This window comes from Littorina saxatilis, linkage group LG12 (genome assembly GCF_037325665.1).
Source record: "Littorina saxatilis isolate snail1 linkage group LG12, US_GU_Lsax_2.0, whole genome shotgun sequence".
NCBI lineage: Eukaryota > Metazoa > Mollusca > Gastropoda > Littorinimorpha > Littorinidae > Littorina > Littorina saxatilis.
Window position 1 is genome coordinate 79,938,695 of NC_090256.1, and position 15,810 is coordinate 79,954,504.

The 15,810-nt window shown below is 44.4% G+C and overlaps 1 protein-coding gene across 2 annotated transcripts in view; it reads left to right on the forward strand.

Moving 5' to 3' along the window:
* Positions 1-15,679, forward strand: part of LOC138982878 (vitamin D3 receptor-like) — a 53,217-nt gene extending 37,538 nt beyond the window's left edge. For both annotated transcript variants that reach the window (XM_070356272.1, XM_070356273.1), the window contains exons 3-4: positions 7,451-7,617; positions 8,265-15,679. In XM_070356272.1, coding sequence (XP_070212373.1) covers positions 7,451-7,617; positions 8,265-9,423 — 1,326 coding nt within the window. In that variant the 3' untranslated portion in view covers positions 9,424-15,679. The remainder of the gene's footprint in view (positions 1-7,450; positions 7,618-8,264) is intronic.
* Positions 15,680-15,810: the final 131 nt, after the last annotated feature.

Sequence of the window (15,810 nt, forward strand, 5' to 3'; positions counted from 1 at the left end):
GCAAGGTTGAACAAAAATGCAGTGGAATTCAGAAGACAGAGCGTCCAGAATGAGTGTACCTCAATCTACTTCATTTGACCTTTCTCGGTTTCTGAATAGTGACTTCTTCTGTCAGTCCATGTAACTTTCATCAAATCTGGAATGTCGTTTCTGGATATTACTCATCTACGTGCTGAATTCCTCGTCGACATGTATTTCCCAATGCACAAACTTTTCTCTCTTCAATTTATTTTTCCTCTTCATTCTTCTCTTTTTGTGGTATCAAGAACAAACACAGCCTAGCCCGAGGAAAGCTTTTTTCAAGGGCTTGCGCAGCGTGTAAACTGGCAGACATTTTGGTTGCAAACTTGCTTATACAGTCCGCCTCGGAAACTTCTAAACCGTCTTTAGAAACTTCCACCCCGGGTAGCGTGTTTATTTTCAAAACGCCAGCTTTTCACGGGTCTCACGTCTGGCTGGCGACCCAGCGTTTTTCGTCAAGTTTCGATTTTTCATCATTTTCTCTTGGCTTGTCAATGTTGTTCTCTCTCTTTCCCTCTGCCACTCGCCCTGGAGGCTTTCCTGTCTTGTATTGTGCGCAATGTGTGAAGACACTTTTCTTGAGGTTTTGAACGCAGCTTTTTTTTCTTCTTTTGTGTGTGTGTGTGTGTGTGTGTGTGTGTGTGTGTGTGTGTGTGTGTGTGTGTGTGTGTGGTTGTGGTTGTGAATACCGGATTTCTCAACTCGTACAAGTTGTTAAACGGCTAATAGGATTTTAGTTATACGTGTGCTTACGTGTATGTTCTTTGTACGAATGGATCGAGTTCTGTCCATTAGTCTATTTTTGCTTAAACGTTTTGTCTGTTCGTATTGGCAATTTAGATTTTGCCTTCATGTTTATGTTCGGATATTTTAAATTTGTAAAATGTTGGATTTTTAGGATTTGTAAATCTAAATGTGTAGTATTGTCGTTTATTTTGTTTTGCGTGTGTTGTGTTTTTGTGTTTTGTCAGTGGAAACAGCTGGACTCATAAATGTTTCTCAAATTGCATGGCTTCAGAAAACCTATTCATTAATCGCAAAACCTGATCCACCAAAACTGAAAAATAGTGTGCGAGGAAACACGATTTCAAACAACCCACACACATTGAATATCGATTTGTGTGTGGATATATTTTATAACAAACGTTGCCATTTCAAATGTCAATGCTTTCGCTGAAAAACTTTGCTTATAGAAATGCAGTAAACAAACGAAAGGTTATTACGTTGTGGTGAAGATCAGCAGTGCGTTCAAGAAAACTTTAGCAAGCTCACACACACACACACACACACACACACACACACACACACACACACACACACACACACACACACACACTACCCCCCCCCCCCCCCCAACCACCACCGGTGTCTTCAACCCCAGAGAACAGACACCGTCAGGGGGACAAGGGCGAATCAGTCATCAAACAAGAAGCTTCTGAAGAGAATGCATTGAAAGGAGGTCAACGGCAGGAGTGTCCAGCTGGTCATCTGTGTGGGGACCGCATTGACGTGTCAAAGGGGGGACCATGTTGGTCCACAGGGCATGGCTCCAACACGTGAGCTGTCGGCGATCCAGGCTCGTGTTTGCCTGCAGCGTCGGCTTGTTGGCCGACACATTCTTTGGCTTGCACGGGAGAGCGAAGATTTGATTTCGTTCGAAGCGACAGAAGCATGGCAGAAGGAAGAGGGGGTGAGGGTAGGGGTAAGGGTTTGGGGGCTGTCAGTTTAAAAGAAAAACAAAGAAATAGTGGTGGTCAGTTGTGTTCCAAGATCATTGTCATATTATGTGATCTATTCTAGTTGTATGGTACGAGCGACTTGTGACAGTTCGAGAAGGGTTTCTATCGGTATGTTGAGAGGGATAAGCTCAATTTAGTCCACCTTTGAGTTAGATCTCAAAGGTTCACAGCGTCTTCTTCGAGAATCGGAGCAAGACATGATGCACTCAGGAGACACGGTCAAGGTCTAGAACGAGCAATTTCACAGAATGTACAGACGAAGGTGTGGGCGGGGGGGGGGGGGGGGTGGCAAGAGAGACGAGAAGAGATGTCAGTAACGGTGGAAGAAAAGAAGAAGCTTGGGCCTGCAGAGAGAACGCTGACCTCACGGGGGGACAAAGCTGAGTCCGGGGAGTGTGTGGTGTTTGCCGACAGCCGCGGTGCACAAGCACGGTCCTCTCCCCAGAGAAAGGGGGTCAAGCCATATTTGTCCACAATGCCTTAAAACAAAGCCTACTGTGGGACAGGGTCCCAAGCGAAGCAGAGCCAGCAACAGCTCTTTTTTCTCTCCCTCTCTACCCCCGTGTTTGCTTGGCCCTTTGGCTGGACAGGCGAGGTCTGTGAAGGGGATGTTTGATGTGAGGTTTCTGTTGACCTCGCCTGCCCACAGGCTGACCCTCGTGTCTGGCTCGCTGCCAACAGCTGACCGCTTCGTGACGTCACCTTGGGTCAACAAGGTCTGACGCAAGCAGGTATGGATGGACGTGCGTTGTTGGACGTGATCGGTTGTGTAGGTCAACAGAATGGGGGGGGGGGGGGGGGGGGTTTGCGGTGACGTGATGGTCTGCGGGCCAACATTGTCCGCTTTGCAAACAAAGTATTGCTGCACGTTCTGCGCGCGTGGGCGTTTCTCTGACGTCACATCCGATGATATGACGTCACTTGTCTTTGTCATCAAAAGAGGTCAAGTTTGGCCGGACATCAAAGCAGGAATCCAGCTCTGTGGGTCAACTAGGTGCAGGTACATAAGGTCAAGGGTCTGCTTGTTGGACAATATTGAGCCATTGTCCGTGAAATGTGAAATGTGAAATGTGTGCTTCGGCCATCTAACACGCAGCATCCACAAGTAAGCATTGATCACCTTCGCCTGAAACAAAGCAAGAGCAGATACAAACGTTATACAGTTGAATCTAACTTTTCTACGTATTTCTTTGAACAAACTGCATGTATCAAAACCAGACAAGATACAAACGCGTATTTGGATCGAACTAACTTATTCACATGTTTCTTTTGGGAAAGCTGCATACAATTGCTTTCAAACAGTCCCACTTACAATATTCACCAGCCGTCCCCCCGCCCTCGCCCCACCCCCCCCCCCCCCCCCCCCCCGAGAAACTTAACTTTGATGAGTAGATTGACTCTCTCTCTCTCTCTCTCTCTCTCTCTCTCTCTCTCTCTCTCTCTCTCTCTCTCTCTCTCTTTCTCTCTCTTTTTATGCGCTCCTATACTGCTCTCGTTCTGACAACTGCAGGTTCTCGGGGAGCTTGTACGGAATACTAAAGATGTTGTTGGCTTGTTTCTGCATTGTTGGGGGACTTATGAAAATGGCGTGAAACGAGGCACGGACAAGTGCGCCAGAGAGACAATTTCAAGCCAACAATGCGGGCTTTGTCCGTCTGCGGGTAGTAGAATGGAACTTGTTCTTCTCGCAACTTCCGCGCAACAATCACAATTTTTTTCATGAATAATTCTTCAGGTAATCCCCCGCAAAAGTCCAGAACAGAAAGAAGCGGGATGGAATATGTTTAAGTGGAAGTTGGATTCCGAATCGATTTGTTATGAAAATCGCTTTTGAGGGAAACAGAATCTTCAGCTACCCGTATGCCTGTCTTTTTTTTTTTTTTTGTCTTTCTTCTTTTTCTTTTTTTTTGGAGGGGGGGGGGGGGGGTATTTATTTTGTTTTGAACCGGTTCAATGCTACAGGTGGTCTTCTTCGAGATTGGATCAATGTTCTTTTCGTGATATTCCAAGCGGAGCGCGGGCGAAGCCCGCGCGTAGCGAGGTAGTTTTTTTTTTCATCTCCCAGCACTGAAAATTTTTTTGCCAAGTGGTGTCTGTCTGTGAACATTGTTCTAGAATTCATCTTTTAGCACAATATTAGCGACACTGTTTGGACAATTCCATTAAAATTAGGCGTACAAACTGATTTTGTTTCGGGGAATCCTCTCAGAGGATCAGAATTTTCATATAATATCATCGGAAGCTGTTACAACGGGAAAATGTGAAACTTTTGTCACTTTTTAACATGGAATTTCATCTTTGAGCGTTTCAAGCGGACTTTAATAAAATAGTTATTTGCGAATTAAGCAGCGGAAGACACTCACCGGTTCAACATGTGTATGGTCATTAAACCTCAAAACATTTCAGTAAGTGGTTTAGACAAACACCTCCGACATGTGAGGGTGACTGGTTTGTAGCTGAAGAGTTTTTTTCTAAAGTGTGTTCTAAATACAAATGACGTACTGGTAATGATGTAATGAGTTGTTCTAATCTTGTTCTTGGAACTCTTGCTGTTCCAAGCTTGTTCTTAGCAAGTCTTGGTGACGAGAACAAAGACTATCAATGAAATCTTTAGAAATAACCTCTGACAACGACGACGATGACGACGACGACGACGATAACAACAACAACAACAAATGACATCGACGACGACGACGACAACAACAACAACAACAACAACAACAACAACAACAACAACAAAAACAACAACACGAGAACAACAACAATCACGACAACGAACATGACAACAACAACACCAACAACTACGACGACAACTACAACGACTGGGTTATGATGACATCACCAATGATTTAAAGGCCGTTAAAAAATCGTTAAATCCTATTTCTTCACTGATTCTTATGAAATTTTAAAGGTAGGTTTGTTGTCCCCAACTTATTTTCACTCCATACTTTTCCAGAAGAAAAACATAATTTTGGCAGTTAAAAACCGTTAAATTTCAATTCTTCACCGATATTTATGAAATTTTGTGGGTAGGTTCGTTGTCCCCAACTGATTTTCACTCTATACTTTTTCAGAAGAAAGACATAATTTTGGCAGTTAAAAAACGTTAAATTTCAATTCTTCACCTATCTTTATGAAATTTAGTGGGTGGGTCCGTTGTCCCAAACTGAATTTTAAGACATACTTTTCCAGACAAAAAACCTTATTTTTGGCAGTTAAAAACCGTTAAATCTCAATTCTTCATCGATATTTATGAAATTTTGTGGGTAGGTTCGTTGTCCCCAACTGATTTTCACTCCATACTTTTCCAGAAGAAAAACATAATTTTGGCAGTTAAAAACCGTTACATTTAAATTTTCACCTATCTTTATGAAATTTAGTGGGTGGGTCCGTTGTCCCAAACTGAATTTCAAGACAAACTATTCCAGTCAAAAAAACTTCTTTTTGGCAGTTAAAAACCGTTAAGTCTCAATTCTACACCGATATTTATGACATTTTGTGGGTAGGTTTGTTGTCAGATTTGACATGATGGCAGAATTGAAAGTGTGAGATATCCTGATGTTTCACAATTTATGCTGCATAATTCAGCCCCATAGGCGCTTGAATTTTAGGTGGAGTTGGGTTTTTTTTTCAGCCCAAACCAGTAACCCCCACATGGTTTTCATGTCCCTTTCTGAGAGACTTCAAGAAGTTTCAATTTGACGTCATGATTAGCCTGCCGCATTAGCAAGTATGGAAACACGTCATCGATGACACATTTTAAGACAGAGAGAGAGAGAGAGAGAGAGAGAGAGAGAGAGAGAGAGAGAGAGAGAGAGACAGAGAGAGACAGAGAGAGAGAGAGAATCATGTACACACAGATGGACGACTTCGCTTGGGGTATGTACTGCCCGGCAGTACACATCTACTTTATTTTAATTTTGTTTTTTGTTTTGTCCGCCTGTATTAGGGACATCAGATACTTAACACCCCCCCTCTCTCTCTCTCTCTCTCTCTCTCTCCCTCTCCCTCCCTCTCTCCCTCTCTCTCTCTCTCTCTCTCTCCGTCTCTCTCTCTCTCTCTCTCTCTCTCTCTCTCTCTCTCTCTCTCTCTCTCTCTCTCTCTCTCTCTCTCTCTCTCTCCCCCCTTTTTTTTCGCGCAACAATAACAGCCTCGTGCAGCCTTCCCGAAAGACAACAAAAACAATCCCCCCAAAACCCAAAACAAAACAAAACAAAGAAACAGACACCCACTAAGAAGCAGGCTATCTTTAAACACGACTCCACGTTACCTGGACCCCGTTCAGGTAAAAGCAACCAAAAAAGAAGAGTGAGTGAGTGAGTGAACCGGTGAATTAAAAATTCATGCAATTTTCCCCTGACGGAGGGCGGGTGGCAATTTACTTGCAAAGCAGGCAACTTGATGCGGACTCATGCATCTTGCCTGTCGCCACGGCCTTGTCGCTTAGGCCCGTTCCACAAGTGTCGGCCCCACCCGCCCCGGGAGTTCGGACAGGACGTGCTGTAGCGGTTAAAACACAGTTTAAGACGACCACGGCAGTTTTTTTTGCATTCAGAGCTTTGGAGCCTTGCGAAGTGGTGCCTTTCTATATCGGCTTGCGAGGGCTCATAAACTCGATAGAGTGACATTTTTGGGCTCAAAACCTCTGATAGAGTGGACATTTTTGGGCTCAAAAACTCTGATCGAGTGGACATTTTTGGGCTCAGAAACTCTGATCGAGTGGACATTTTTGGGCTCAGAAACTCTGATCGAGTGGACATTTTTGGGCTCAGAAACTCTGATCGAGTGGACATTTTTGGCACCTGTTTGTTTTAACCGATCTCGAGTTTTCTCGGAGACTGGATTGGTGTGGCGGTTAAGGCACCTAGCGCACTAGGTTCGATTCTCATAAATGCCCGACTTGTCCGATCTCTCGCTAAGCTACCCGCCTGACTTTATTCCGAGTCCGAAAAAGCGACCGAGAGGAGATCCGCACTCCCTCAGTCTTGAGTTGGTCAGAACTTCAATTTCCCTACATAGGACTGGTTTTGGGACTTGAGTTTGATACATATCAAATGGTTTATGATGCATGATGCGTCATCTTCTTAGCTCCCCCCTCCATCTCCCTTGTGCGGATGCTGAAAACACATGGTTTAGCTCATTGTATAAGAATTGGATGGCCCACTTAGCATGGCGACGGGAACGCAGAAGAAAAAGAAGGATGGCCGATTGTTTCAGTACGCGAACATCTATTTCTGTTCTCCGCAGTGAAAACGTGGCTTTAAGCATTTAAACTTTAACAATCGAAAATTCAGACCTTAAGAGATAATGGTTTAGCTAACACTGAATGCCTTACACGCCGGTCATCTCCCCCCCAGCCCCCACCCCGCACACACACACACCACCTAATTATGCAGAAGAGCTGTTTTTGTTTTTGTCTATTCTTTTCTTTCCTTTCATTGAGCTGCTTGATTCTTATTTTGTGTTTTGTTTTGTTTTGTTTCCTTTTGTTTCGTTTTGCAAATTCAAGTTTTTTGTGGCCCGTCTAAGTTAGGTGTAAATGCGCCTTTGTTAAGCAGTGAAGGCATAGTTTGTATTGTGATTCGTGCTTATTGTGATACGCAGTAGTGGTCTATTATTCATCCTTTGTTTACACAAACCGCTTTTCTCTGGAATGCGTCTCATTCATTGTTGTCTCCCTTCTTCCACAGGACTATTTCAAATGTCCGTACGAGGAGAAATGCAAAATGGACGTCTCCAACCGTCGCTTCTGCAAGCGGTGTCGGCTACGGAAGTGCTTCGAGATAGGCATGCGCAAAGAGTATATACTCACGGAGGAGGAGAAGATGCGCAAGAGGATGCGCATTGAAGAAAATAGGTAAGCATCACATTTATGATTAATTTTGGTGCTATGTTTTGGCCAGAGTAAAGTAATCAATCAGTTGCGAGTTCTCCAACAGAAAGATAACTCAAACGAACATTTGAATAAAGGGTATGAATGTGCGGTACATGTAAGTGAATTTCTTTCTCTTGCTTATGTCTATTCTCTTCAGTTTGCAATCTTTAATAATCAACGTTTTATATAAACCCATATTTCCCTTGGTGCTTTCTGCTTTTATTTTTTACATTTATTTAAAGAAGTGTATTTGGTGTATGCACTGTTGTGTTCGTATTTTGTTCATATTAACGTACTTCCACAATATTGTGTGGCAAGTTTGACTACCTCGTTATGAGACGGAATGCTATTTATGTTGACGTTTGATGTAAAAGTTTAAGTATCTCGGTGATAATTCTTCGTATAACCGCACATTCAGAGCAGCATGACAAACACTGTGACCCTGTGTCAGTGCAACGTGTTAGTGTGCTTTATCGTAGTGCCCTGTGTGCTATATCGTAGTGACCTGTGTGCTATGATGTTTTGACCGTGCTCCACGTGTTTTTGTGGTTGCCGCCTTGCTTTGTGTGACTTTTGATTGCCTGACCTTGACCCCTGTGTGTCTCTTCTGTCTGCTTGTTCCCTCACAGATGTAGACTGAAGCAACCCGCTACGTCTGTTGACAGGCGGTTCCGCGATATCGACAAGACCAAAATGCAAAGCGGGGACGTGACCTCCTCTCAGGTGCGTCTGCGCCCGATGGAGCCAGAAGAGGACATAGCCATCAGGGAGGTGGTCAGCGCCTACCACCAGTCGCTGGAGATCTGCGTGGAGTCGGACATCTCACGCGAGCGGCCCTCCATGATCGACGTGGTCAACATTGCCGAGATCAGCGTGCGGCGTGTGATCGACATGTCCAAGAAGATCAAGTCCTTCAAGGCACTGTCCCAGGCGGACCAGATCGGTCTGCTGAAGGGCGGCAGCATAGAGCTGCTCATCATCCGCTCCGTCATCACCTTCGACAAGGACAAGCAGCAGTTCCTCGACCCCTACGACAAGGAGAAGTACGCCATGACCACGGAGCAATTCAAGATCGCCACGGACTCTGCCGCTGCTCCCACCGGCGAGGGTGAGGCAGGCGAAATGGACGTGGGCGGCATGGGGCTGTTCGAGGACCACATGCGCTTCGTCAAGTCGCTGGCCCTGGACCTGCAGGCCGACGAGACAGTGCTGATCCTGCTGCTGATGATCGCGCTGTACTCGCCCGACCGCCCCAACATCACCGACAAGTCCTACATCGCCCAGGAGCAGGAGAGGTACGCGCTGCTCTTGCTGCGCTACCTGGAGTCCAAGCACCCGCAGCACGTGGTCAGGATGCTGTACCCCAAGCTCCTGATGAAGCTGGTGGACATCCGCAACCTGAACGAGGAGCACTCGCAGGTGCTGCTGAGGATCAACCCGGACGGCCTGCAGCCGCTGATGAAGGAGGTGCTGGAACACAACCTGGACAGGAAGCCCGACAGCGCCCCCACCTCCCCCACCGGCGGCGTCACCTCCGCCACCTCCCCCTCCTCCTCCGCTGCCGCCGTCCCCGGCCAGCCGCCCGTGGGGTCCCCAATGGTGCCCGCCGTGCCCAGCCCCGTGCCCGCTGGCATGGCCAGTCCTAACGGCATGTCCACGCCCTCGCCGCCCGCTGTCTCTTCCCCGCCCCACTTCCAGCACCAGCAGCTCCTGCCGCAGCAAGCCCTCTCCCTCCCTCAGCAACACCCTCCCATGATGACCACTCCCTCCCTCCCCACCCGCCAGTAACCGTCGCTCACTGCCGTGCGCAGAACACTCGTGGGTGTCTATCACCCAATGATTGACTTGACTTGACTGTCTAAATTAGGGAAGGACTGATTCAACAGCGGTAGTGTTTTCTGCTGCACTAATACTTGAAGCTGAGAACAAGACACTGCCCCTCGAGGAAAACAAAAAAGCTGCCTTTCTGCCTGGTAGTTCACGAGAGTACAAGTCTGCAAGGACTTTGTGTTTCTTTACCACTGTGTAAATCTTGATCACTGAGGATTTGGACGCTACAGAAGAGGACGCTATCCTCCACAGAGTTGTAGCACGACAAGCAGCCTCCTGCAGACCTTCTTGTACTTGTCCTTGGATCTGAAGATGCCGGGACTCCGTATGGCAGCTGATGGATCGTCCCCAGCAGGCCGTGCAGCCAGGGAAGCGGTGTCAGCACCGTGTCAGCTCAGTGTCAGCCTCCCAGCTCAGTGGGGGCACAGATACGCCCTGCCTACACCGCCCTGTCGGTCCATCTCTCATCACGTTTAGCATGACTCTTGCCGTCTTCACCCGGTAACATTTTGTTGTTTTCTCTGTATTTAACATTTCACTGACTTTGTTGACGTCTTAGTGGGTTCATGACTCTCTCTAACGCCAGTCACAGCATCGGTTGGAAGACATCCAACCCGTGCTGCCCTGGCAATGTCAAGAGGGGGTACACACTCAGGAGGAAAAGAGAGACTGAGGAGAAAAGGGGAGCAGCAGTCTGTAAAGTCCTCCTGGCTCATGTTATATCTTGTTGCTGTTGACACTATCTGCCTTCACTCATCCATCACATCAGCCTTGGAGCTCTGGGGGAACCCTGTCTTCGGACGACACTAGATGGTCACTGCGCCCTATGTCTGGAGGGTAACCGTGTCCACCGCTATCCTGTTTTGCTGCTGTAAGAACGGCGGCCAGCAGAACACAGCAAGGGCGGCCAGCAGAACACAGCAAGGGCGGCGGACGCGCGGGGTAGGGCAGAGAGAGAAACGGTGGCGAAGACAGACACCTACCCGAGGACATGTCCGGTGACTTCTGAGTGCCTGCTGCTTATGTTTCCTGTGTTGGCCCCAGGTGGCAGGAAGTCAGACGAGAGATACTGTAAAACAGTCAACCAAGAGATACTACTGTCATACAGAATAACTCTGGTCAGACTTTGTCTCTAGGCGAGAGTGTGTCTGTCAACGCTGTCCATTGTGTTGGTCAAGACTTGAGGCTTCGCTGCTGGACTTTAGCTAGTGATCAGGATGAAAGCTTTGGTGCCGGTGGGGTGTGTTACGATTGCGTTGCGTGTCCAGACTATCCGTGTAGCTGCCGTGTGTGCTTTGTAGAGACTGGACTTTAGTGGTCAGAACTGCAGGGGGGTGGGAGTGTGGTTTGTCAGAGAGAACTGGTCAGAGAGCAAAGAAAACAGCGGACAGCTCCTGTCTGCTTGTGCTACTGCTTCTACGGCATCTGTTGTCACCGCCAGTCTTCGGACAAAGCCGTAGGTTATGCCTAGGATGGGATGTGATTGACTGGTTGAGTGTGTGTGTGTGTGTGTGTGTGTGTGTGTGTGTGTGTGTGTGTGTGTGTGTGTGTGTGTGTGTGTGTGTGTGTGTGTGTGAGTGTTCTGCACAGCAGGCGAGCGAGCAAAATCTTCTTGGAGGGCAAGCATCTGGGGTTTTGTTTTTTTATATTTTGTCTTTGTAAAAGTTTTATCACATGAGAAAAAAAAAGAAAAACATCATGACTGTTTTAGAGTTATCATCGCACTCACACACGCTATGTCGTGTACTGCATGTATAGTCAGCGATTGGAACACAAATGTTGTTCTTCTTGTGAAGAAAGACAACAGAGAGTTTCAAGTCAGAGACACGCAGTTAGATTTTGAGAAGTTTCAAAACTGGTTCCACTCTGGACTTGGAAGACTTGAGAACGGTGCCAGATCCGGAATATAGATGTTTGACTGAAACGGTGTGAGTGACATTGATATATTGACATTGTCGTTGTTGTGTCGTGGTGGTTGCCGCTACTAACAAACGATGAAGAAGAGACCTACTTATTATGTAGTATATCTGTGTTTTCGTGGTGACTTCTGTACTCAACTGACTTGATAGTTCCAGCAAGTTGCCTGTCCACGTGTCTTACTGGTACAAACAACTATGTATTCGTCGTGCGTAGTAACAGTAGCAATAATATCACTACTCTTTTCTTCTTGGTTTTCTGCTAATCTGGATATGTTGGTCTTTAATTTGAGTTTTGAATGTGATTGTCCGGTCGAATTTCATGTGTTAATATTCGTGGCAAAAGTTTTACGTTTCAATATCTCTTAACTGTTGGCTTGATTTGAAACTTTTTTTTCATTCGTCATTACTGGAAAATGTACATCTCGTCTGAATGACATTTGAATGTGTGTGTTGAAACAAGAGTTGATGTGCTTGAGAGAAATGTCAGTAGAAGAACTAAAGAACCATTTTTCAGGAACTCAAAAGCCATTTATATTTTAAAAACGAGAACAGCCTTTGTAGCAAAGTGTACTTAAACCGTGTTACTTCACTGATTAAGATTCAGGATAGCGGGCCTTAATATCCTTAATTTCTACCTGTAGCACTAGCAGACACACACAAAAGAGCTAACTGCCTTCCCACCCCGTCGAAACACGCACTGAATCAAGTTGGGTTTGAAATGTTATGGAGCGAGGCATGTGCTTCTTTATGTGAAAAGCTGTGCAAGGGCAGGACTGGTTTAATATGGCGTGCCACTTCTTTTGCCTGTCACAATATTTTGTCGTTGCTTTCAAAACGACGCAGTCATCCGTTGAAAATGACGCGGCATGCCGAATTCGAGCCGGGAGAACGCAAAAACACACAAGTTTATTTTGTCGAGCGAATAGATTTGAAATATTTCGACCTATATAGTACTTTGCTCTCCTTCGCGTATACATTTATTATTTAAGAAAAGACCGGATCATATTATATATACGTTAGTTTGGCCTTCCAAGAATTTTCAGATGTTCTTTTGTTGTAAGCATCGACGCGTGGGGTAGAAGGAGGGCTTTCAGGGGGAAAATGACAAAGAGAAGGATGTTTTTGAAGGGTGTTGGTATCAAAACAGTTTCACATTCCTTCTCGGCTTTTATTTGAGAAAAAAAACGACAGTAAGAGGAACTGGGAAAGAAGAATTTTCTTTTTTAATTTTACAAAACAAGTTCTTGGAAAGAGATCAGCTAAATATAATTAACACGCAGCGCACCCTTTTTTTGTCCTACCTCTATCATTTCTGTATAGGTTACGATATTTTCTTAACGCGTCGATTACGGAAAACCCAAACCGACTCAATAAAATAGGCGAAACAAACCGATCAAATTAAAGGTCTCCAGCAGATTTGGGAATGCATGAAAGGAAATCCGCTGGGTCTATGTCTGACATCATGGTTGGCTTTGCGCAAAGGGAGCCAGGGTGTCGCGATGCGTGCAGGGCCATGTCGCTATGAAGCAGCGGGGTAGAGGGGCTTACAGGGCCAGATGGCCGGGCTTGTTATAGGGGTTTCAACTCTTGTGTGTAAAGGTAGACGGGCGATGGGGCGATGTAGAATAGTGGGCAGAGAAGTGACTGCTGACTTCTACCGCCAACTTGGACACGCGAATAACCTTGACTTCCTTCTTGTTGGTTTTGTACTCTGAACGTTGGCAGTCTCTTTGTTTTTGGATTCTTGACTTCCTTCAAGATATTTCTTTCAAGAAAAAAAAGCTATCTGCTCTCCCTGAAGCGGCTGAATAAAATCAATGTTGATTCAGTTCGTTTATCTACGATAAGCGGTTTGGGGAAGAAAAAAAAGGCTAATGTTTTGGTTTAGTTGCAAAGCTATTGGACAGAAATAGCAGAGAGGGAAACAAAGATGTATAAATGGCATTGTTATCTTTCATTGTATGAATGAGCACGGTCAAGAGATAATTTGTGTTCGTGTATTTGCTGCTGATAAAGTACCGACAGATGCGTGATTGTTGTTTCATGTCAATGATTAATTTTGTTCTTCTGTTCTGATTAGGATCGAAGTTGATGACGCAGAATTACGTGTTGCTTGATTGATGTAAAAACACGGTGGCAACTGCTATATGCCGTCTCCGTCTCTCTCTCTCTCTCTCTCTCTCTCTCTCTCTCTCTCTCTCTCTCTCTCTCTCTCTCTCTCTCTCTTTCTCTTTGTCTAGCTCAGTACTAGCGTTTAGAAACGCCTAGGAGTTTATCAGACATACAGCAAGTTTCTAACGTTCCCTCCTTTTATCCCCTCCTGTTTTTCTTTTCTTTTTTCTGTTATAGAAAAAAATGGTGCATATCGCAAGGCAGCATCGTTCACGTTGAATACATGCGACGTTAGCAAACCCGTAGAAAGATCCTACATCATCATATTCTCTCTCTCTTTTTTTTCTCTCTTTTTTTTCTTCCCCTCTATCATTTTTTAAATTTTTTTATTTGAGAACATTATGCACGGCAGTTGTTTTGTTTTTATATATAGCAAGTCACATCAGACGTGTTAGCTACCTGTCTGGCTTGGTGTGATGATTTGTTCTGGGTTTCTGTTCTCTGTATTCGACTTTCATATGTACAGGTATAAAAGGCGAGAGAGAGAGAGAGAGAGAGAGAGTTGTTTGTGTATAGAGAAAAAAAATAATTCATTATCTATAATGTGCCATACAAAGCTAAGATTAATGTGACGTGATTTTCATCATGTCCTCCCTGCTTCTTCTAACACAGTCGAGATCTGTTTTTTAGTTTCTATAAAGTATAGTTTTTATTATCAAAAAGATGAGTTTTTATTGTCAAACTGAATCATTAAACAATGAGCCCGTCGGGTTTAAAGTCGTGTAATTTTAGTGCAGACCTGTACGCAGTTTTGTGCTGTGTGTAACCGTCTATGCACTGACATGTGTGTACATTTCGGTGATTATTTTTGTTTTGTATTTGGTATCTTGTTTATGTGATATGGTGTTTTTAAAATACTGCAAAGCTGAGTTACACTGTTTTCGAAATTACATTCATGCTTTTCGGAGTTTTGTTATTGTTCTGCAGAGATGGTTTAAATTATGTATTCATTCTGACTTACCGCTTAAAAAAATATTGTCAAGTGAAAAAGATAATCACATAGTTGGATAAAAATTATAGTTTGAACTTTCTTTTCTTTTAAGATGTGCTGTCGACATTATTATTATTATTATTATTACATTGCTGTCTCACGTGTCTCTGTACTTATTTCCATCAATGACAAAAGAAAAAAAATTGTTATTCGTTTTCCTTGTTGCATAAATAAGTAAATTGACAAGTGACTACTGTATGAACAATGTAACTGCTTTTTGCAGCTGAAATTGCGTTTTGGTGCTACCGTATTGTCACAAAGAAGAGAATGTCAGTTCTGTTTTAAAACTACGATTTTGTGCTAGAATTAAAACTTTTTCATTGGAAATAGCTAGTGGTCTCAGTGGTCATTTTTCGGACGAAGTCTTCATCCATGTTACTTTACGTATCAAAACAGGCGAGAGAAAAAAAACATCGGTCTGTGAAGGTGATGCAGGAGTCCATCTTTAAGTCGAAAAGGTCAGGAAGTAGAATCATACATTTTAATATATTACCTTATCGTCATCCCTGCTTTCAACGTTATTTTCCAAAGTGTCTGGAATTTGTTAATAGTGGTGGTTTTTTTTAATAATTGCAGAATGCACGCACTTTGACCTATTGCGGTGAGGTTGACGGTGTATGGATCGGATTGGAGTTCAGACTGAAGTAGCTTTTTCTTCTTCGCTCATTATGAGCAGAGTGAATAAAGGTAGAAACAAACCGCTAGAATGTAATCTAGAGAATTGAGTTTTCTTGTTCTGATTCGACGACGGATTAAAGTGTTATTTGCACACGGATTTGGGAAAGCCCTTTGAATGATTGTTTTGATTTGTTGGTGCATTTGCTTATTGATTTTGACTATATGTTTCTTTTAAATCACGTCGTCGGGTTTTTTGTTTTTGAAAGAAGATATTTCAGAAGTTTTCTTGACGTCAACTGTGTTGATTTCGATGGAGAAAGACATTCTGTACTGCCCATTCATTGTTATTTTGACTGGAGTGCTGACTGTGGACGTTGTTGCATTATATTCACGTCCCGCGCCACCTAGCAGGTTTGGTTGATGGTGTGAATACAAGGGGTGTGAGAGTGGATGAGTGCAGCGTATACGTTCTTTGAGATGTTCATACAAATAAAATCAACATTATTAACCTAAACTGAAAAGTTGTGTGGTGTGACATTAAGTGTCAAATCTCTCTCTCTCTCTCTCTTTCTCTCTCTCTCTCTCTCTCTCTCTCTCTCTCTCTCTCTTCTCTCTCTCTCTCTCTCTCTCTCTCTCTCTCTCTCT